Source organism: Podarcis bocagei (genome assembly GCF_964188305.1).
Source record: "Podarcis bocagei genome assembly, chromosome: 2".
Lineage (NCBI taxonomy): Eukaryota > Metazoa > Chordata > Lepidosauria > Squamata > Lacertidae > Podarcis > Podarcis bocagei.
In genome coordinates, this window is record NC_138126.1 from 54,221,725 (window position 1) to 54,246,050 (window position 24,326).

The following is a 24,326-nucleotide window of genomic DNA, read 5'->3' on the forward strand; positions in this document are numbered from 1 at the left end:
ACTACTTCCAGGGGAGACATAACACATCCCAACCTGGATTCCCACTTGTAAGGCAACTCATGGCCTAGCTCCAGGTGGCACAGCAGCAGCCAGATCAAGGGAGGTGCAAAGAAACCAGAATTTTTACTATGAGTATTGTCATGGTCGCATACTCATGCTTAGCCATGGGTTCAGTGTTATATGCCAAGTGGGTCTATTTGACACATTTCTATATCAGGACATAGCAAGCCAATGGCGTTTATTTTTGGTTTACTAACCTGATGTGGCACAAGCCCAAGAGAGGTGGGAGGTTCATTCATTCTGTCATCACTACTGCTGGCAATGGCATAGCCACTAACAAAAAAGGAGGGGAGAGAAGAGAGATGTATTCAGTTAATTAATTCCATTTATTAATAATCTAGAATTATTATTTTGATTAATTAATTTTATTAATGTTTTGTGAAAACATGAATCCACCCACACAAATATGACTTACCCTTCTGGGTGCTGCAAAATGGATACCATTAATTCCACAGCAAGGGCTCCTGCTATCATGGCTAATCCTGGTCGACTGACTGTGCACTGCTGATCTAATGTCCGATCCCTGGTGGACTACAAAGGAAGGCAGCTCTCACAATGTTATACTTTTAAGTTCTTTTTATCTGCATAATTGTGCAAAACATTTTAAAGGCTATCTTTTAAAACGAATGCTAACAAATGGACCACTGTGCTCTCAGGGGAAAATATAATGATTTTAAAGTGATATTCTTCATAATAATAATAATAATAATAATAATAATAACACACTGAAAGGTTGCAGAGACAGATTGTATTAAAAATCAAGAACTATAAAACACAATAACACAATAAGTTGCAATTCAGATCAATTATACTTACATCTCCCGGTGCCACAACGTCATTGCAGAAGTAGCAACCAAGTTTGTAACCAGGGATATTTGAAAAGAGCGATGATCCCAGAAGATCGGCTGAAGCTGAAGGATTATTGCAGGGAGAATCGCCCACCTCTTGATGCTTTGGCTTCTTCAGTCCATGTCTCATCACAACAAAGGTGTCAAATCCCAGGGCAGCATTGATTACCAGCTGTACAAAACAAGGAAAAGTATAGAAAGTGATAAATCAAATGCAGGTGAACAAGCGAAAACCTATTTATTGTGGGGTAAAAATTACAGAAATATGGCAATATATTGTAAATGTTGTTTACAAAATAAGTTACTGATAGACGGAATAAGTTATGGATAATGCTACTACATCATGGGTAGCCAACGTGGCATCCGGGTGCTTTTGACTCTGACTCTTATCCACCACAGCCAGGATGACCAGTGATCGGGGATGATGGGAGCTGGAGGCCAACAACATCTGGAGAACACATTGGCTGCTCCTGTGCTACATGAAGGAGCCTTGGATGCACATATTTCCTCATCACCTTCATGCACTGCGATTCCTTTCCTCCCTCCCAGGCTTGCTGGAAGCCATAGTTATTCTGTGTAAATCCAAACAGAAAACTATGTACAAACCCAGATTGGAAACTATGAGTTGTGTCCAATGGTATCGTTCAGCTGACTGAAGGCTTCTGTAGGTAGGAAAGGGAGCGAAGTCATTCTCAGCAACTCCCCTTCCCTCCCTGCAACCTTCATGCCTGCCCCAAATATACTATAGAGGGCTGGGGGACGTTCTAGATCAGATAGGAGGAAAGCAGCTACTGCAGGGAGACAGGGAAACCACCCAAAATGGCTTGCTTCTCTCCCCATTCCACTGACTGGCATCACTGGTTGCAACTGTTGTGGGATAGTTGGATACAAGTCCATGGCTAGATCCCTGTTTTCCAACCTCGCTTCTATACCTTGACTTAAGATGAGTTCACAAACCCAAGGCAAAAGAGAGAGAGAGAGAGAGAGAGAGAGAGAGAGAGAGAGAGAGAGAGAGAGAGAAAGAAAGAAAGAGAAAGAAAGAGAGGTTTAGAGACCCATCCTGTTATCTACTTTGGGATCTTGCTATTTCAACAAAGCTTAGAACAAGAACAAAAAGTACAGTAGTTATATACTCTGATAATTTCATTATATCATTTCATCTGACACTACACAGGTTTCACTTCAAAATTATCATATACATAGCCTGTAAACTATTTTTATTTCAACTTGATGATTTCCACCCATAGTACTTCTACAGACTGGAAAAATAAGAAGATAATTCTCCAGGTCTTCAGTAGCTATTCCCACAAACACATGTAAGCTTCTTTTCTTTTCTTTTAAGTAAGTGGTAAAAAATGTTGAAGATGGAAACTAATAGCCACAACCTGACAGATCAAATACAGTTGCCAGCATCCTTGGTGTTCAACAGACTACAATTACCCTTAGGCTATAAGCAGAAGTACATAAATACCTTATTAAATTATTAATATTTATTCAATTTTTACAAGCCAAATTAAAGTTATGAAAACAAAATTAAAAGAGAAATAAACCGGAAGCAGCAGAAGTCCAGATCAAAACTCTAAGCTATATTTTAATACAATACATTATCCTTTGCCAAGCAAGTATGCAGAGATATGTTCCTGGATACCACTCCCCTTCAAAATATTAGGATATATACACAGGGTCTTGCCATAAAGGCCAGCCAGAAATGTGATTATAATAATGCGCAAATGGAACTGAGCATGTCACACTAACACTGACAACTAAGCTGTTTCAGTCTGAGGGAGATTCCCAGCAGAAGATAGCTACGAGCATTAAGTCATTGGGAAATGTTTGCAGTTGAAGGGTTTGATTCGTGTTAAAACAGCAACTGCAAAAGCTTTTGAATGGCCACCACAGACTACAATAAGCCACTTACATCATGGCCTCTGGGATACTAATGAAGTAGGATACCTTTCTCTTGCTGGCTGCAATAACAGCAGGAAGCCACCGGCTTTCCCTGGTGTCCATTAACAAAAAGATGACATCGTGGGCATCAATGAGCTCCTCCAGTTGTGTCACATCCTTGCGGGCCTGCTCCAAGGTGACGTCAGAAAAATTTACTGGGTGACCTGGCATTGGGATACTCATATTAAAACCTTCAGCATTCTAAAAAATGAAGCAGAAAGAAAAGAGTAACACACATATTTTCACACAGAATACAACTTTTAACCATAATTAGGTAAACCCACTTGTTGATATGTTTGGTTATTTCATGTACTTAAGCCAGCAGGCACCAGCAGGCTCCAGCAAAATTGCAATACTGAGGAGAATAGAACTATTTTAATCATCATAACATGGATTATTTCATCTGCATTTAGAATCACAGCCGGGCTGCAGTTGTGGCTGCTTTAAAGAGAGAGAGGGCCATTTCATAAAGGTTCCCTATTACTGGACAGCTGTTTTAAGAATAATTAATGTGGAGTTTATTGTGCCTTCACAAAGCAAAAACAAAAAGCAAGCCATACATTTGTGGAAACATTAAGAGCCTTCCTAGAGACTATAGTTTTCCTGATGGAATTCTCTGCTGTCACGAATCTACCCAGATGATGTTATCCCCTGTATGTACTCCTCATTGTCAGGAAATCCTCATTTTCTTTCCAGCAGAAAACAAGTCATTCTCACACCAGCAAGCCTGGCTCTTTTGTATGCTATACTACAGCATCACTATCAAGGGCATTAATAGGATGGTGCCTGCGACATTACTAGCTACGTACCTCCACTATTTTGAATGGCCTGCCAATTTTTCACTGTGTTCTGTCTGTCTCCCACTACCCACCACATACCTAACTCTACCCAGGACACAAACACATGCCCTCTGCGGGGGGGGGGGACAGCCAGCAAAAAAACAGAGTAGGGCCTCAGCAGAAGCATCAACAATGTCAACAAGAAAATCCCCCCACAGCATTCAAGAACTGTTGGATTCTGTATGTCTCTGGAGGCAGAGACCAGCCCTGCTGTCACAGAACACTTGAGGCCACCGTAGCACTACGGTGAAGATATTCTACAAAACCACCTCCAAGAGCACCTCTGTCAGCTTGGCCAGGGAAGCTGCTGAGCAATGGGCTGGGAGGTACACCAGCAGCATCCATACTCAGATCCAGTGAATTACATGTGGTACATGTCAAAACAGTATTTCAGTACACGGAGCACACTCTGATTTGCTAGTTGAAAGAAGATAGTATTTCAAAAATAACCTTGTTATTTGTGTGTACAATCAGCCAAATGGGTTTCATTTTAAAATAACACATTTAAAAACACAGGGTGACCTAAGACTGCATATAAGATACAGTGGTACCTCAGGTTACAGATGCTTCAGGTTACAGACTCTGCTAACCTGGAAGTAGTCCCTCGGGTTAAGAACTTTGCTTCAGGATGAGAACAGAAATTGCGCGGTGGTGGCACGGCAGCAGCAGGAGGCCCCATTAGCTAAAGTTGTACCTCAGGTTAAGAACAGTTTCAGGTTAAGAACGGACCTCCAGAACAAATTAAGTTCTTAACCCGAGGTACCACTGTATTGTTAATACAAAGCTCAGATTTGTTGTGTAGTTGAGCTTATTGACCAGCAGATGGCATAAGAAAAACATTATTATTTCAAATTGCAGAGAATCTTTCAGTAGCATGGAATAGCACCTTTGAAAAACCACAGGTGGTTGTATCCAACACAGTGCTTCTGAAAGATGGGCAAAGTGGATCTATAAGGATTGTTGCCCACACAAGTGGGGGGTGGGGGGCCATTTAGTGTGGTTGAGATGTTTGAGTAAGGTTTAAAAAAAAAGGTAAAGGACCCCTGGACAGTCAAGGCCAGTCAAAGGCCATTACCAGAATTCAGAGCGTGAAAGGGGAACACCTAAGCCCACAGCATACTCCTAATACTCCAACCAAGATTAGGAGATTTAGGGAAGTTACAGTATGTAGTCCCTCAAAAATGGAGCAGTCAGATCCCAAAAGCAGAGCCCAAATATGAAGGCTGTTGATTACACAACAAAACCTATGCACAGGGAGTTAGTTGGAGGATTCACAAGGCTGAGAAATTTAGTTCCGTTTAGTAAAAGCTGTCAATAATTACGAACGGAGAAATATTTTGTATAAGTGAGACGGTTGTGAGACTAATTAAAAAGCTCCAACTGCAATAAAAACCAATAATGAAACTGTTAAATCGAAACAGTTTCCATATGTCTCGTGCAGACAGAGCCTAATTATGACTGGTTTTATTATTCATTTTATTGTTCTTGCCGCCCAGAGGAGTGAACTGATGGGGCAGAAATGTTTATATAAAGCCTTGTGTCCAACAGTTCAGCTTGTGCAACTGGTTTCCACTTGCATAATGGAGTTTCCCTCTCCTCTCCAGCCCTGTGTGCACCCCCAAAATCTACTCCAAAGGGTTGGGGATCCTCTAGAGTAGATTCTGGCAGCAGACAGGGAGAGCAGAGGAAGGGCAGAACTTAGTGCACACAGTACTGAATACAACCCAAAATACACAGCGCAGTCTTTCAGACAACACCTATAGGGCTAGTTTTCTTCCATCTTTCCATGGCTGCCTACTGTTTATGTGATTGGAGCTTATCCTAATATAATGTTCTGATAAAGGGCGAGTTAGAAATGTAAATATGCAAATAAATATAATTTAGGAAGGTGCTGAATTTTCTACTTCATGCTGCATGGCATCCTGGTTTAACACTCCAGTTCCAGGTTTTTTCTGAGGAAAGCTGATGATTGGTTTAAAAGGCTTTCGGCCCAAGGAGAGGCACCAGTTAATGGGGAGGCATGCTATTCTTGCCAATTCCCCTCTCAGCTGTAGCCCTGTCCCTCAAAATCTGTCCTAGACAGTTCCTGAGTCCCCAACCTATCTTTTTTTTGGGGGGGGGGTGCGTGCGCTTGAAGAAGCAGTTAGCAGATGCCTTCGTTGCAGCAGTCATGCTAGAAAGATCAACTGGATTCCGCCAACGTGTAATATTTTTTTCCTGCAATTGCTGTCTGAAATAATAAGCTGGTATGTCTACTCTCAAGCAAATATAATTAGAATTATCAGTCTGAAATTGCATGCATTTCAAGTAAGGGACTCTAATAAGACAGATATACCCTGTATTTGCTATAAATGGTATGGTGGTAGAGATTATTTTTATGGCTGTGTGAATAACACTCTGTGCTAAATGACACTTTTCCTCTGTCACTTCATTTTGATGAAGAACTAAGCACAGCTAAATAGTGCTCAGTTTACTTTTCCTAAACTATTCCTTTGTGCCTCGTTTTTATTTTGATTTCTTCAAGCAGGTTTAATTTCAGTTCTTTTTTCCGTGTAAATGACTAGCTGTCAAAGCTAGTCAGTCACCGTAACATCAGAATTATTTCCTTGTGGCTTAGTTCACTTTTGAAGAATGGGCATGAGAAGAAATCCTAGGCCGTTATTGAAACTAATAAAGTGTTTTGATCATTAAATCACATCTCAATGCATTTTACTCACCACTCCTGGGAATATTTTTTGGAGCCTGTCTGCTGCTGCAAGTGCTTTGGACTTCCCACCCCCGAGGCAGTCTTCAAATTCATAGAGTGGTTGCCGCACAGGGTTGGAATAAGAAATCTTTGCGTTGTCCACAAAAGTGATCCTCCTGACTCCCCATCCCTGAGTGGAAAACCACAAGCAATGAAATAGTTCTTTGAGCAAGGCAAGAATTACCACTAATCTATTTTTTTTTTACTTTTTATTTGTCAAATTTGTATACCGCCCTTTATCCAAAGACAGAGTGATTCACAACAAAAAAATTACAAAATGAGAACACAAAATACATAATATACAAAAACAAACCAATAACCCTTCTCCCACAAACACATTTAAAAGGCCATAGAATGTTAATTGGCCAAAGGCCTAGTTTTTGCCTCAAGCCTAAAGATATGTAATGAAGGGCCCAGGCAAGCCTCCCTGGCGAGAGCATTCCACAAACAGGGAGCCACCACAGAAAAGGCCCGTTCTTGTGTTGCCATCTTCCGGACACACACTAAGTGTGGTCAGTAGTGTGCTCATTCCATATTCAATGACTCCTCAGAGAAATCCACCTCACACTTTGAGAACAATTATGCTATTTCAACCAATAGCAAAAGTAAAATAGAAGAGTAGAATGGAATATATGCACTAATCACAGTTTATGTTTTATTTCTGTTAATCCCAGGCTTTTACTCAAGATTCAGGTTGATATTTCACAAGCTGCGCTACGCCACTAAAAATGCAGCTAAAAAATAAATGATGCAGCCAATTGATAGAAACCATTTCCCTTCCAAACTCCTGGAGAGTTAAATGCACCTTAATTACCATATTATTTGCTCTATAAGACTCACTTTTTCCCTCCTAAAAAGCAAGGGGAAATGTGTGTGCGTCTTATGGAGCAAATGCAGGCTGCGCAGCTATCCCAGAAGCCAGAACAGCAAGAGGAATTGCTGCTTTCACTGTGCAGCGATCCCTCTTGCTGTTCTGGCTTCTGGGATTCAGAATTTTTTTGTGTGTTTTCCTCCTCCAAAAACTAGGTGCGTCTTGTGGTCTGGTGCATCTTATAGAGCGAAAAATACAGTAGATAGTGTTCATTTGTTAAGGTCTAGTTTGGCAAATTTTGTACATCTCATTGCGAAGGATACTATAGCCCAGCCTGCTTCCTGCATGTTAACAACTCTTGTGGGAGCACACTTTTGAGCCTCCAGGGTAGGGGCTGTCAAAGAGAGAATCCCATGAACAGGAGGAAGAAAGGAGGACTCTTATTCGACACCTATTTTGCTTCATAGATACTGATACAAAATAATGAGACAGGTTTGAATATGTGGAGTAGCTTCAGTACTTGCCATCAAAGTTCTGGCTACACTACAACCCAGCGTACCAGCTCCTAGGAGAAGACACTTCACAGACACAACTTTCTCCAGGTCAAGAGTAGGCACTAACCGCCAACACATCAATTTAAGGTTAAGATCCACCGATGATTCAGCTAACCTATAAATTAAAATAGAACAGGAAGTTAAAGACTGGTTATGCTCGCCCCCTTCGGTTGAAACATCAGTACACCACTGATGTCCTTCATCTCCTCTGTATTTTAATTATAGCTTACAATAGTGCATTACATTTTCTTCTTGTCCCCATCTCCAAATGGTACCTCGGGTTAAGTACTTAATTCGTTCCGAAGGTCCGTTCTTAACCTGAAACTGTTCTTAACCTGAAGCACCACTTTAGCTAATGGGGCCTCCTGCTGCTGCCGTGCCGCCGGAGCACAATTTCTGTTCTTATCCTGAAGCAAAGTTCTTAAACTGAAGCACTATTTCTGGGTTAGCGGAGTCTGTAATCTGAAGCGTCTGTAACCAACCTGAAGCGTATGTAACCCGAGGTACCACTGTATTAAGACAACTAATATCACCACAGTCTAAAAGCTATAGGACAAAAAAGAAAATCTAACATTTAGGTTCTGCAATAAATTTAGCTGTCTTGGTTAAAGCCTTATCAGCTTTTTATACATGTAACAGAGGCAGCATCAGATCAGATTATAACACCCTCATCCAAAGAGATCACTCTTGTACTGCTCTGTCACTTAGAAGAACCCGTCAGAATTACCGTATTTTTCGCTCTATAATGTTAAGGGTTTCAGAACTTACAGGGTTAAAGAGTTCTGAGTGACGTCTCACATTCTTGAGGCGTGGTTACAGACGTATTCGGGAGTGGTTTTACTCTGTGTGTTTCATTCTCGTACGCAAAGCGTGAGGGAAGATGTGCGAGCTTTCGCCGGGTGTGATTTATGATGTTATGCTACCAGATTAAAGGCTAAGAAGATAAGGGAAAGCCTTGTGTGTGTTCTGAATTATTACCCACACACTGCAATCGCTTCTAACCGCTGTGATCGCTCTGCTAACCGGCCAAAGAGGCAGAAGGACGTTTGGATCGGCACGGACAGTTTGCAAGCTACGCAACGGAAGAGTGCCGGGCTCCATTTTGGGCCCTCATGGCCCTCTTGGCCGCCATATATAACACGCACCCGACCATAACACGCACATAGTTTTTAGAGGAGGAAAATCCGTAGGCATGCCACCCGTAGGCATTTCCTCCATAACACGCACAGACATTTCCCCTTACTTTCTAGGAGGAAAAAAGTGGGTGTTATGGTGCAAAAAATACGGTATTTCCATCCCAGTAATACAGGAACAAGAACAAATTATCTCCTTTTTGTGTTCCTAGATATGATGTGCTCATTTACAATGGGAAATCAGATAGTGAAAAATTTATAGGGCGACACTGAACAATGTCTGCCTGTTCATGGAATTTAAATTCAACTGGAAGTTGGTTTAAACAATGGAACTTCTGATTTTCTTCTCCCCATTCAGAACCTGCCCCGTGTAACCTGTAACCTGAAGCGTATGTAACCCGAGGTACCACTGTACTGGAAGGATTGTAAATTATGCCAATATTAAATAGAAAATATAAAATGTATCCATACAATATCCAAATATAACCCTGTTGTAACACTATCTGACACAATCTAGAGAAAAGAATGCTAATCTAAAATATTGATAAACAATTTTGTAAAACCAAACTTGAAATAAAACTACTACCCTGCTAACTTGAATTCTTCAGCTGTCTGCAAAAATATTTTGCTACATACTCCAGCAAACTTCTGCAGGCCGTTTTTTTCAGATTTCATGTATTTATTTAAAACTTAATTTAGCTTTTCATCTAAATATGAAAGCAGAATTTGGCATCAAAATTTATGAAAGTATCAGAATAATTGGAAGAGAAGCCCCAAATGGCTATGTTCAAGCTCTCCTCACAATTAGGGTGAAAATGTAGCAGGGAAACAGAACAGACCATTTTTCAGCTGCAGATTTCCTGCTTGTTATAACATACAAGTCCTTATGATACTTTTCTAGTTTACAAAACCCCAAGTCTCCCAAGAACCCACAACTTTAATTTAAAAAGAAGGCTTTAAATCTCACCATCTAAGAAGGGAGGAAGAAAAACCTGAAAATGCATTGGTAAAATTGCTGAAATATCAGAAACAATGAACCATGAGGGGAAAGCCTTTCATCTTTTGGCATGTCTATAATTCTCTCTGTGCACAGCTTCCGGAGGCTGATGGGAGTTTCTCTATACTAGCAGGAAACAATTTCAAAATTTAAATGCTGTAAAACGACCAACCTTTTCATGACCTGCAGCTTGGCGTCTGTTGTGTTATGCAAATTATGTTCCTTTAAGTCAATGTAATAAACAAGTAGTTAACTGCGGTCTTCTGGCTCTGGGTTAAATTTCCAATCTGACTCTCAAGGGAAGCTGCAATTGATGCTTCAGAGCCCCAAATACAAGGGAGGAAGGTAACAAATGATGAGAGATTTGTTGTTCCTAAAGCCAGGTTGCATTTCCTACATGGTTCTTTGCACAAGACTCATAAAACTTAATCAGCAGAATATAATAGATGTTGTTATGGGAACTCCACTCAACCTGGCATCCTTCAATCAGTAATGGCAAACAAGCCTTGCTGAAACAGAGCACGTCCACTGTGTGCTCGCGGGCAGGATGTGGCCCAAGGATTGTGCTGAGTGTGCTCTAAGGTGCCCTTTCAGCTCATGGAAGACACTGATTAAGTTAAAAAAATGCCTCGCCAGTGCCTAATGTGAGTTGAATGTACCCAGAATCCTCTGTAACAGGTAGGCCTGCTGCACATAGCTCCCTTGCTAATATACACTAGAATCTCTACTTACGTCCCGCTCTACTTAGGCCTGTTCCAAGTCGTGACCACGGCAAACCCGGACGTAAACACCGGGTTTGCCGTGATTCGCGCACAAGCAGAAGCGACTGCCACCGTCCGCACATGTGCAGAAGCGGGCTGCTGCCGGATGCGCCTGCGCACAACGGCGCTTCTATTATTGACCCGTTTCGCCATAAGGACGGGCCTTTGGAACGGATCATGGATGTGAGTAGAGGTTCTACTGTACAGTGGTACCTCGGGCTACATACGGTTCAGGTTACATACGCTTCAGGTTACAGACTCCGCTAACCCAGAAATAGTACCTCGGGTTAAGAACTTTGCTTCAGGATGAGAACAGAAATCGCACAGCAGAGGTGCAGAAGCAGCGGGAGGCCCCATTAGCTAAAGTGGTGCTTCAGGTTAAGAACAGTTTCAGGTTAAGAACGAACCTCCGGAACGAATTAAGTACATAATCAGAGGTACTACTGTACTCCTTTTTCACACCCAGAGGCTTCCGTAGTTAGGAAGACTGCAATCTACAAGATAATCAAGAACCGAGAGTCCTCAAACTGTCAAAGAAATGGGTACTGATAGGGGGGCCACCAGGGGGCGCATTGGAAGATGGCCGACAATAACATTTCTCTGACCCACACGAGGTAATTAAGAGGCTAATATGGGAGTATGCAGCCTCCCTTGCCCCCCAAGGGAATGGGGGGTGCTGCCTTGCCTGCTGTGTCCATAGTTCACCCCCAGATTCGAAAGAAGGGGGTGAGGACACTAGGCACGAAGCCCTCGGGTGGAGTCGGCTCTCCTGGACGCTGTCTCCGAATCGCGCACTGGTTTGCATCAGCTCGAAATATATAATTGGAAATAGAAGCAAATGCACATACTTCAAGTGAAGATTGGGAGTAAAGACTGCTGATTAATAGGATCTCTGTGAGCGAAGCGACGGGCTGGACAATAAATCAAGTGAAGACTCATCATTAAAAGATTGGTATGTCAGAGAGAAACAGAAAGGGGGGGGAGGAAAAACTTTTCTTTTTTTGTCTTATGTGAGTACCCAATAATCCTCCCTCCCAGAGAGAAAGAATCGTTGCAAATTACTAATCACAAGCAGGAGATTAAGAACTGTGTGGAAATGAATTACTGATCAAAGAGAGGACTGGTGGGAACGTCGGATGGAAAGAAAGCTTTGTGACGCAGTTTCAAATGGAGATTTGTTAAGACAGGCCTGCCCACAGGAGGACGAAGAGGAGGAGGACCATGGACATTGGAATGTGAATGTATGGTTATCGGAATGTGGATTTGACCTGGCAGGGCCCCCTGAGATACAGATTCGCAGGCCTGTGGAAATCAACAGACAGACTGTGGGAATGTTCTTTGCGGAGGTGTGGAAATGGCGCCTGTCCTTTATGTGATATGGCTCTTGGAGAGTGTAAAATCCACACAGGATATGTTTGTTTTCAACCCGCTTGTGAAGATTATCAGAGATCACAAAGAAAGGAATATATGATAACAAGAAGAAGATGAGGAAAATAACAAAGAGACTATCTGGACAGAACTGTGTAGTTAAAGCAGCAACAAGAGTGATGTTTGGATCCCTTTCGGAGCTCGAAGTATGGATACCACCAATAAAATTTTAAAAATTTGGCTGTATAATTTGGAACTAATGTGATTTGGAATTAATGTGATTTGATTGGCCTGTTAATAATTTTTTTTTTTTAAAAAAAGAAATGGGTACTGATAAGTAAGTACACATAGTGACCTAACGGCCAAGAGATTCTTTAGGAAAAAATAAAAACAATTCTGTAGACAGTGAGTAAATAGTGAATGAGTCCGTAATGCTAAGAGATGGCTTCCTCAGGTACTTAAGTGGTATTCCCAACTTGTATTTCTTATCCTGCAAAGCTGCCTTTCAGAGTGTGAAGCCTTGTAATGGTACGTACCTTTTCGGGTCCATGCACTCGCTCAGATTGACCATTCTTGGGCCCATGCCTCCTTTTTGGTTTTTCTCCCATCCAACAGCTTTTGGACAACCTGCCTCACCAGAGAAAAATAACTGTGTTGAAGAATACAAATGTTGTTTGAGACAGCAAAACCCCACTCATCGTAAATGGCAAATTGTTAAAAGTTTGAGTAGTGGAGAACTACAGTTATATGAAGTCACTACTGTAATTTCACAGGTGTCCCATGTCAGTCTGGTGGAAACCTTGCAAAAAAGAAAAAAGCTATTGGCTGTTCTAGAATATATTGAAAAGTACTGCCAGTCAATCCAGATTACAAAAATCCAGATTTCACTAGAATTTGCCATAAAAGTGAGTCTTTGGATGATAGAATATTTTATTGTGCAGCTGAGGACTTTATAGAGTAGCAATCTATAAAATAAATTCTAGCATACTTTACATTCTGAAGCCAACACATGAGTGCAGATTAAGCTCTGTAATCAGTTTCATAATGCAGCAATTGACTGGCATTGTTGCGAGTGGCAGCTATTTCTTTCTTTTTTTAGCACTGCCTTAATTTAAAAGCTCAGTTTCTTGAGGTTCTTAAATGGGAATCAAGTAATACAAATCAAAGGAATGATGGATCTGACCTACATTCAAACCCTCACTGAGCTACTAAACTCCTCGAGTGGCCCCAAATCACATTTTATCCCAATCTGTGGGGATGAACATCTAAACATACGGTGTATATTAGAAATAACATGTACAACCCACTTACTCCAGACAACCAGAAAAGGCCAAAGCAGCTCACAGTTATTAAAACCGGGAGCCAACTGAAAAAAGCGTAACTAGCAGAGAAATCAAATGATCACTAAAACAGAAAAGCATTCAAATGAAAACAGAATGACATAAGAGAGAAAAGGAACTCTTGCATGTTGCCATTAACTAAATACACCTCTGAAGGCTGCAGGGAACACAAAATGGCCCCAGATGATCAGAGACTGGGCAGAATCATATGGGAGAAGATGGAAACTCAGTCTACTTTGGGAAAAGTTTGCCCAAGACATTTTTCTGCCTGAGGCAGACAAGATGGGGGTTTTCCCCCTACCCCCCCTTTCCACACAAAAAGGCCAACTGAACTGGTTGTTTGTTTGTTTATATTATTTATTAAATTTCTATACCACACTCCATCTGAGGATTACAATACAAAAACACAAAAATACACAAGGTAGTAACAAACGAAAACCCAGAGTTTAAAAGGGCATAGATTTCTTAATTATCCAAAGGCCTGGGAGAAGAGGAATGTTTGCGCCTGGCACCTAAGAAATGTAATGAAGGTGCTAGGTGAGCCTTCTTGGGGACAGCATTCTGCGGTTTTTTCGTCTTGCGAAGCAACCCTATTAGCGGCTTAGCAGATTAGCGCTATTAGCAGTTTAGCGGCTATTAAAGGTTTAGCGGCTTAGCTGCTAAAAGGCTATTAAAGGCTTAGCGGCTTAGAAAAAGGGGGGGAAGTGAAAAAAAATCTCAAGACTCGCAAGACATTTTCGTCTTGCGAAGCAAGCCCATAGGGAAATTCGTCCTGCGAAGCACATTGAAAAACGGAAAACCCTTTCGTCTAGCGGGTTTTCCGTCTTGCGAGGCATTCGTCTTGCGGGGCACCACTGTATCCTTGGAACTGGCCTGGCAGCCAATATACAATTGGAGAACAGGACTTGCTGATGTTTCTGCAGCGAATAAAAAGGCCTCTTAATGAAGTGATGGGTTCAGAAGGTTGTGGATGAACGGCAAGTGTGCCTTTTTCAGACAATAAAGCACAAGAAAGAAGGTAACTATGAAGTCAAATGAAAGGTCCAAAACAAATCCTATTAGCTGGTTGCCTCTAGCATGATCTCTGGCAATTAATGCCATAGAAACAAGGCCACCTTCCTCTTGAACAGCTTTTTGTGAAAAGCTACGTTGATGAGTACACCATAATGGAAACACCAGAGGCATAAATGGTTTCCAAGTACAGGAAACGCTTTCAAAACTGGCATACGATTTAGAGAGGATGGGCACCTTCCAAGGACTTTTCACTGAAGAAGCCTTTACTGATAGCAGCTTTTAACATACAAAGTCAGGGATGAGTACCACACTGTTTTCATCATCACAGCATGATGGAGAGGAAAAAAATCTCCCAAGGAGGAATATTGACCACATTTCACTAGACACAGAGCCCCACCCGTCCAAATTGATTACCTGAATTCTGTGTCACTTGTGGAAGCTTTATTTCAAAAAGGGTGCTGTGTGAAATGTCTCTTGCTCCCTGCATGGTCCTGTCTCGGAAGCAGAGCACTTGAACAGAATGAAGGTGGCTGCCCCTGTCAGAAATAAAGAACTCTGTAACAGCAGCAGAGCCAGAAAGCCAGAATTAACAACAGGTAATTATCCGAATGTGATGCCAAGAAAATTTCCCAGCAGGATTTGATTTGGATACAGTCCAACAGGCCATATACATTTTAGAGAGACAAACCTATTCACTGTAATAAGGAACAGCAAGATGAACAAGTGCTCCAGAAGCAAGCTGCGAGAGCAATGTGCTCTGCTAAACCACACAGCAGAAGAATCACCTCTGTTTCAATAGACGGAACCTAACGGGAGGGCTATTAAGAACTGCAATCTTCATTTGTAAATTCTTGGTATGCATTGTACAATTGGGTCAGCCAAAGGTCAGTTCAGGGTTATCACACAAAACTGAAATTTGAAGGAGCCTCTTGCCCTGACAATACTGTAGAAAATCCCAAAGCTCATAAATTAATACCATGTTTTGGTGATCTTTCCAGAGAAAGATCCAATCCTAACCATAACCAAGGGTACTATGAAGTGCAGTTCATCTTCTGATGAAAGGATTCCATCAGCATACTAGAGTAGGAATGCAATTTTTGGTGATTCCCTGTCCCCCTCACTAAATCCAATCCAGAGGGCTGGATAACCTTCTGGAAATTGAGGAGGCAAGGGGAGCTATGGGACTTGCTTCAAGGTAAATGGGTTTAAGTTTGTAGCCATGGGGAAAGCCACATTTAAGGAATCATAATAAATACCATCTGTGTGCTGCCAGGACCAATATGTTTCTCAGTGGCCAACCAGGATACTGGGCAAAATTACAGGGATCGTAAACACCAATTGTCACCTGCAAAGAAAAAAAGATACCATTAACAGTTAATACAAGAGGATTAGCACTTACTAAATACTAATAGTATGTACTGTATGCTAATTTTATTTGACCACAGTACAACTGTAAATATGCAAGAGACACAGAGCTGAACATATACAATTGTAACCTTGCAGTACATCGGTTTTCCATTTACATTTTAACATTCATCAGTTTGCGAGACAAGTACCATCAAGGAACACACAAGCTCTACATGTAGCATCTTGGGTAAAGAAAGCAGATCTGCTGGCAGGAGAGGGAAGAAACCTGATGTGTGGTGAAACCCCTACCCAGCAGCAGGTGCCTGAGTAGCTGCCCCAGTCAAAAGGCTAAATTAATGGAGTTGGCTAATGACTAGAGGAGTCTGTTATTAAACATGCCTTCCCTTTTATTTAAAAAGGAGGAAGGGAGGGCTACTTCCTAGTGTGCAAGAGAGAAAGGAGCAAAATCCAGCCTCTTCTCTTATCTTGCAACATTCAGTTGTTCTGAGCCATTTTACCCCAGAAGCTGGTTCAGTTATGGCAGGCATGGCCAAACTTGGCCGTCCAGATGTTTTGGGACTACAATTCCCATCATCTCTGACCACTGGTCCTGGTAGCTAGGGATGATGGGAGTTGTAGTCCCAAAACATCTGTAGGGCCAAGTTTGGCCATGCCTGACTTATGGCATCAGAGCTAGGCTGAAGCAAAGCCATAAAGCATCTGAGCACAGCAAGGTAAAGTAAGTGACCTCCAGCACTTAGAAAAGTCTGACACCCAACTAACCTACGTAAAATCCTCTTTCAGATATCCAACTAACCTGCTCTCCTCTCCCACCCTCATCAAGAAAAAGCTTATGGATCTAGGAATTATTTTCATGTCCTGTGAAGCCAGTAAATGGAGTCAAAGGTGTAAATGAGAATTGCAATAGAGAATCTTGTGTTCAGGGTGGGTTTTACCTTCTCCTTGGGATCAGAAAAGAAGTCGTCCCAGTTTCTGAGCAAGGAGACAAGAACAGAATCGTCGTGGTACTTGATTAGAAAAAAAGGCAGAGCTGTAAGGCCTTCTTTCTGACAAAGTTCATCATATGCATTCTGGAGAGCTTCAATCTAAAACGAAGACAGAACACAGGCTTGCTCAATTCAGTGTTGTTTCTTAAATGCTACTTAGTTCAGACTGAGATTCCCACCACCTGAGGTCTAGCCACCAACCCATTTCATCACATACAGGTCACTAGTGTACCAAGGCCACCTATGTGCTCAACAGCAGTGACAAAGGCACTCAGGAACAATATTGTCACCTGTTCTACACATCACAACCACACAGAAGGCAGAGGACATCCCTCTCTCCACTTTCCATCCAGGAAAACAAGAGGCATTTTCACAGTTTAAGGATATGTTACAGCCCAACAGTAGGGCTGAAGGACATGAAGCAGTGTTGGTGAGGGTTATTGCCTGGGGCGAAGGAATGTGGCCTTAGGAAACCCAGAGGTTCTCCTTTAAGTACCACATACAGGAATGGAGTTCCATAAATAAAGAAGTAATGGGTGGGATTCAACTAAGTCGTGGTGTGCAAGGAACAAGGTTAGATCACACAGTGGGACTTCCCTCCTTCCCTCTGCATGCCCCTTCCCTGCCTCTAAAGCAGTTCTGGAGGATTGGAGGGAAACCCAAAACAGGTTTAGGAGGTACATGGGAGGAGAATGGGGGGTAAATCCCATTGAATGAACAGACCTTGTTCCATGCACGCATACCCCACTTAGTGCTACAATGAATAAACCATTCTGACAACAAAAAAGTCCTAAAAGTTTTAGGTTAGTGTTGTTGTTGTTTTTTAAAAAATACCTGAGTAGCTGAGAACTTTGCACCTAGGCACACAGGCTGCTGAATCAAAGGGATACCTTCTGGGAGACAAAGTGCAGGGTAACAAAACCAGTAATAGAAACGATATCTCTTCAAATCCTAAGGAGGAAATTGTATAAACACGTTAGAACATTTTAAAACTACAATAATGAAATAACTGCAAAACGTAATAGCTTGGAAATAGTTGTTTGATCCAATGATTACTATTCAAATTAGCCATTTAGCGAATGCATAATGCAGCGTGCCCAATGTACCCATGCAATGTCAGACAACTGGGTACTGCCATAAACTACATTTCACTGACATGCACAGAGAGAATAGCAGAGGGGAAGCATAAAAAACTTTTAAGCCAGCATAGGCTACAAAATGCCAATTAGGAATAGGATTCTAGGAACCAAATTCTGTAAAATCAAAATTAGGAGCCATCACATTCACTGTGGCATCGCTTTTACAGTGACGCACAACATTTTCGTATACAGTACAAAACTAGGTCCTTAATAAATTAGAAAGTACCACTTGCTCTCATTTTTCTATATGTCAGGGATAGCAAGGGATATTTCCAGACAGAAGATTCCTTTCCAGGAATCACAGAAGATTGCAGTGTAAACCTGACATTTCAGCCTGGGCGCATTAGATTCATGACCCATCAGCTAGTCTTTGTTGACTATTAGGCAAATGCTTTGTTTTTAGCTGTGAATCATCTAGAATTTTTTTTAAATAAAAAAAACAATTTACTCACAGCAAATGTTAATAGGATAAATCTGTTCAATAAGACAGGATTCTCAACAGCAGTCCCTGATGTTATTGCATCCCATATCTAACAGTAAAAAAGAAGAAGAAAATCATCAGTAAAGGAAAGTATTAGAATTTGTCTCATCATTGCAACAATATTAACATATACTGTTCTTATATGTTTTATGCCACCAAGTCAGAATAGACTTACTTAAATAAATGGACTAATGTTAGCTTAGTCAGAGCATGCAGGTGAACGATAATCATACATAATGCTGAACAGGGAAAGAATTCATTTTGGATGGGGAGAACACATGTAATTCTGTGGACTGCTCTCTTTTCTTCTTTGTGCATCTGAATTTCTCCCATGGAGAGCTTTCACTTTCATGCTGCATCTGAAATTTATTTCAAATGCAAAGGCCTAGAGAGACCCCTGATCTCTCCCAACAGCATATGCTAGAAATATAAAAGGTATTTCGAAAACCGTGTAACAGTAATCTACATTCTTTACAAGGCCAAATACATGGGCATTCCTACACTGCAAATTTAAACAGCATTAACAGTCAAGGTTTCATTATAATATTGCCATTAGAATTCTCAGCATTCTCACAAAGCTACAAATGATCAAGTTATTTCAGGAAAAAAACCTTCAGAATTAAACCAGCTTATGAGTACAGTACAGGCATAACATTTGCATCAATTAGGCCACAATCCTTGATTGAGCCCAATGAACTTAGTGGGAAGGCACTAAATGCTTAAATAAAAGTTCCTTGAAATAGTGGATATATTGGTTAATGTATTTGCTTCCCAATGGTATAATATTTGCCATATAGGAGGACAGAGGGCAATAAACTCAAAAATCTGTGTTGATATTTGTCAAAAATCTGTGTTGATATTTGTCATCTTAGCCTTTATTTTCCTACTCCTTGGATAGCATCAAAACAGGTCACCAAAGCCAATACCACACGACATACAATTTCCTGGCAATATATGGCACTGAAGTTGCTTAATCTCATTCCTGAAGTGAGCCTGAGAAACAAATAATGAAATCCTGCACACACTCAACTTGAGAGTAAGTATTCTGGAACTCAGCGGAGCTCTCTTCAAAATAAGCATGTACAGGATCACATTGTAAATAGCTTCCAGGATCACAACTTCATAGGTCCTTTTCGCCACTGCCACAGTTTCAGTGCTGTTTTCAAAAGCGGCTTCCAATAGTAACACTTTTATCTTGCCTTATTTGCGGCTTGCTCAAGAAGAAGCTTCTTATCACAGGATTTGAATGCTTCCAAAGTATTGGTGTTATACAATGTTCCAATAGCAGGACAGCAATGTGCTGGTGTTGGGGCATTCCTAAGGAAAAAGACAAAAACTCTTCCAACTATATTCCAGTATTTGTTATGGTGTTAACACAAACCAGAGCTATTGGTACTCTGCACATTTCCCCCCAAAGATCTGGAAATAAACTATGAAAAACTGGATATTTTAATTCAGTTTTGCAAGGCTGCAACGTAGGCTTGGGTGGTGGAAAACCCATGGACCACCCAGATGCTGCTGAACTACAACTCCCATCATCCCTGATCACTGCCCATACTGGCTGAAGCTGATGGCAACTGTGTGTTCCACAATATTTGGAGGACCACAGGTTCCCCCACCCCGATCAATATACATTGCATATCCAAACCAGAACAATTTCAAACTCATCTAACATTTATTTGCATGGATCTCAGCCGCAGAGGGAAAAGGAACAGAAGTTGGATTAGATGTCTCATAAAAATATAGCTATGGGAGAAGAACCAGAAACTGAGTGAGGCACATTTCCAACCAGAAACAGAATGCAAACAGTTATGCCTACGGCCACTGTTCTTCAGTTTTGCAGAATCTCCACCTGGTTTGTCAAACTATGTCGAAAAGAGGAATAGGACCATGGATCCTCTTTCAAAAGTAGAGATGCATGTCCTCTTTTTACAGCTGGGATGGGGCTTTAAAAACCACATCTGACATGTTAAAAGGCATGGATTCAAAATTCATGCTAATCTACTGGAAGTCACAAAAACCATAGATCATTTTATCTCTAGAATGCCACACTCATTACATAGTAATGCTCATCAAACATTTTTGTTTTCCTACTGACCATTTGAAGTGACTCCCCCTGCTCCTCTGACAATGTTCAAGGATTTTTCTTGAGTTTACAGGGCTCTTAACAATCTGGGTCCAGGATACCTCAATGACACCTGTTCCTTTATATCCCTGCCTGATCACTAATCCCCCATCACTTGGATGCACAGCTTGTATCTAGCAGGAACCATGCATTTAATTCAGGGACCTCAGTTTTATGGAACACTTGTTATGTCACACTTCCTCTCCTCTCCACAAATTCATTCTGCCTTCATGTGCACGTGAAAAGGTACTGACAGTCCTTTGTTTTCTGTTTATATATTAAAATTTCATTCAGAATTCCAATGCTGAGAAACATTTTCCCACCATGCTACCAAATGATAGGATGGGGTGTAGTAAAAGTGAAAAGGACAACACCTAAGCGTCATTAAAACCAGTAAATGAGGAATGGTGTGCAAAAAAGCATTCTCACATAAGCGTTTTTGCAGGGCCATTGTAGTTCTTAAAAAAAAAAGAAGTCTTGATTTTTTGGGGTACTAGGAGGCAAAGTAGGATGGTGTGGGAGAAATGGAATTGCTCTAATGCAATGTCAGCATTGTGAGGATCCAGAATGGAAAAAAATCTAAAAAGAACAGCACAGATATTGCTACATATGAAATCATATGTCAAGCCATAGTGGCTGCTTGCAAGCGGAGAAATAAAGTAGAGAAATAAAGATAACATAGGAACCATTTAAATTACTTACATATCAAAAGCACTAAATTCCAGTGTTAAACGAGCTGGCATACCAGCAGGATCTCCTAGAAGAACAAACGAAAAAAAAGTTTTTTAGAATGGCTGTATCTATGGGTATATGTTTGATGGTACATTTTTCCCATAAGGGAAGCAACATTGTGTGCTAGACAAGGAACAATCTTAATATACTCCCTCATAAGATTGCTTAATGACCGAGTATATATGCGCTTTCCTCACAAGATATTCTTTCTTCATATGGTGGTTTCATAACTGGTTCCCCATTTCACAGAAGTATTGTATGAAGGACAATGTGATAGAAAAGGACGTATTTCTGCTTCCTTCCCCCCTCCTCCACCCACCCACCCACCCACCACTATAAGGTAAAGTAGATAGCCTATATAAATAATTTGGGGTTGTAATTTTTTTCTGTTCAATTTGAAGAGGCAGTGGTATGCAGTCAGTGGGCTTCTTCACACATTAATGGAGGAAGAGTGAAACACCAGCTGTTCAAGAAAGAGGAAAGGAGTTAACAGAAAATAACTATGAAGTACTTCCTATTTCTCTGTTCCAGATAGGAGAAACAGAAATAAATTTGTCTATCAGTACCCACAGACTCCTGTCATCCAGAGCAAGTAGGCTCCTAAGCTTAGATAAAACATAAGGGGCTTAAGTTTGAGTGCAAAAAGACTTCCACAGACTTGACTTGGGACTGTGTTGTTGCAGTGCAGGGACATGGCACTTCTTTGCTAGAATAAGTTCTCAAGTGTTTAGGGTCAGTTTATTTGAGGGATCACTTTACTCTCCCTATATGCCCAACAGACTGCTTCAATCTGCAGAACAGACAGTTTTACAAGGGCCACGTCATGTTTGCTCCATGCTTCCAAGGAACAGATCTTTCAGTGTGGCAATCGCTACCGTCTGGAACTCCCTGCCCATTGATATTAGTCAAACACGTTTATTGCTTCTGGTGCCTTCTAAAAGCTTTGTTAATTATTGCATGAATTTCAACATACCATTTTATTTTATATATTTTCAAACCGCCAGTTTTACTTATACAGTGGTACCTCGGTTTATGAATTTAATCTGTTCCCGAATTCTGTTCTTAAACCGAAACCGTTCTTAAACCGAGGTGTGCTTTCCCTAATGAGGCATCCTGCCGCCAGTGCCCTTCTACCGTTCAGCTTCCATTCTTAGACCGAGGTAAAGTTCGCAAACCAGGACACTACTTCCGGTTCTGCGGAGTTCATAAACCAAATAGTTCGTAAACAGGGCTGTTCTTAAACCGAGGTACCACTGTATTTTGGGGAAAACATAGGGGAGCTTGTTTTCAACATTTGATCTTATCAGTATTTTGATGTATATTTTATACTGCTTTATATACACTGCTTAGAAGTCTTGATGATTAAACGGTATACAAATATAAATGAGTACATTTTTTTCAGTGACATGGACATTGAAGTTGAAGCCTCTGCAGGGGGCCCCACAAAGCATCCGCATCAACTGAAAACCCCGAGATCCTATGCACGTTTGGCTCAAAAGTTAACTGCCGCTCAGTTCAGTGGGTCTTACTCCGAATGAAATGTGTGGGGTTGGGTACAATATCCTATGCCGCGGAATTCGAGAGTAAACATGCGCAGGAGGAGCAGGTTACACTTCGCGTAGTGAAGCAATGCTATAATTGCTTCATTTCGCCATCACACACGTCCTCAGCATATTGAGAATCTGCCTTTAACCTGCGCAGGGCGTGATCCAGCAGCATGAACCACTATTACTGGGGTCAACAATCCCTCCCACCCACGCCCGGAGAAGAGAAACGGCCCACGGTGTACTTGCCATTATAGTAATAGCCTCTGATCGCCTTGGGGGTCTCGTCGAGCTTGTACTCATTGAGCTTCTTCTGGGTCAGCTCATGCCAAAAGCCAGCGTCCAAGGCGCTGCTGAAGGGGACAAACTGCAGTTTGGGGGGTCCACCTTCCGCGGGGTTCCGCGTTTCGTTACCCTCGCTCGTCATTCTGCTGCTGCTGCTGCTTCAGCGACGTCTATGGAACTCACGGCGCAAGAGTGAACAGCACAGGGTTCGAGAGCTGCGCAAACCAAGAAACAGGGTTAACTTCTCACCCGCGGGAGCAGCCTTCCTCCGGAACTAACTTCCTCGCTTCGCCTATTCAACGGATCGCCGGACACCGGAAGCCGCCGCCGCCGCCGTCTCCGCAAAGCGCCGCCATCTTCGTCCCGCCTCGTGACATGCGCGCAGGGCCACGGAAGTTTAGAACCTTTGAAGCGGAAAGGCCGTGAGGGAGCTTTCTTTATCTCTATGAACGCGGGGCAGCCGCCAGCGCAGAACAACATAGAGATAGGGCAACCGAAGGCTAGTCACGCTCCATCCCCCACTTCCGGTTCCGTGTGGAAGCCGCCGCTTGAGGGCGGCTGATATAGAGAGGGAAGAGCGTATACGAGTACAATTCCAAGTTTCTAGTTATATGAGTTGGTTGCTGCGGAAATTCCGCGAGGGACTGGAAGGGTCGATATAGTTTTAGGGTGTGGGTGGGGGTGAGTGGCTGGCAGGTCCCCCTTGGGACAGCCGAGCGCATTGGAGACGACAGTCTTGGGGCAAGACCCGCTGACGTTTGTCGGGGTTGTGTTGTCCCGCATGTCCAACGTGGGAACCAGTAAGGAGGTGGGGGAGGGCGCTGCGCGGCATTTTCAAGCCGAGGCGCCTCTGCTGTGTATAGTCGAGCTCGGCTTCACGTTAGCCTCCCCTTCGGAAGGTTTGTCAAGCAGTGGCTGCAGCTTGCATAGCCACCAGTTACCTTCGCACCTGTTACCTTCCACCTGCGGGAAGGTTTTTGCTGGCGCCGCAGCCAGTAGCGCGCTGGGGATTTCTGGAGGAATCTGTCGGGCGGTTCCTCCGAAAGTGTTTTTTCCTTATTTTTTCATGTGATTGTAGTCTGTGCCTCCATTTACCACAACCACCACCTTGCGGGTTTCTAAGTGACCCAAGGACAAATTCGTAGTAACGCAACCCCAAAAGCTCAGCAAACCACCCGCTTTCTTCCACTCAGGGTTTTTATAAGCACACACACCAGCTCGGGCAGAAACGACGCCGTGGGAACTGGG

The 24,326-nt window shown here is 42.1% G+C and overlaps 1 protein-coding gene across 1 annotated transcript in view; it reads right to left on the reverse strand.

Moving 5' to 3' along the window:
• Positions 1-23,554, reverse strand: part of ATG7 (autophagy related 7) — a gene marked incomplete at its 3' end in the record, with an annotated part of 44,398 nt that extends 20,844 nt beyond the window's left edge. Inside the window, exons 1-15 of the mRNA XM_081180634.1 lie at positions 23,043-23,554; positions 21,220-21,274; positions 19,592-19,709; positions 18,364-18,441; positions 17,607-17,723; positions 16,722-16,871; positions 15,675-15,763; positions 14,833-14,954; positions 12,601-12,691; positions 7,776-7,920; positions 6,412-6,570; positions 2,862-3,056; positions 877-1,080; positions 476-591; positions 258-333 (exon numbers count right to left, since the gene is read on the reverse strand). Of these exons, the coding sequence (XP_081036760.1) occupies positions 258-333; positions 476-591; positions 877-1,080; positions 2,862-3,056; positions 6,412-6,570; positions 7,776-7,920; positions 12,601-12,691; positions 14,833-14,954; positions 15,675-15,763; positions 16,722-16,871; positions 17,607-17,723; positions 18,364-18,441; positions 19,592-19,709; positions 21,220-21,274; positions 23,043-23,220 (1,893 nt within the window). The 5' untranslated portion in view covers positions 23,221-23,554. The remainder of the gene's footprint in view (positions 1-257; positions 334-475; positions 592-876; positions 1,081-2,861; positions 3,057-6,411; positions 6,571-7,775; positions 7,921-12,600; positions 12,692-14,832; positions 14,955-15,674; positions 15,764-16,721; positions 16,872-17,606; positions 17,724-18,363; positions 18,442-19,591; positions 19,710-21,219; positions 21,275-23,042) is intronic.
• Between the last annotated feature and the right edge of the window lie 772 nt (positions 23,555-24,326).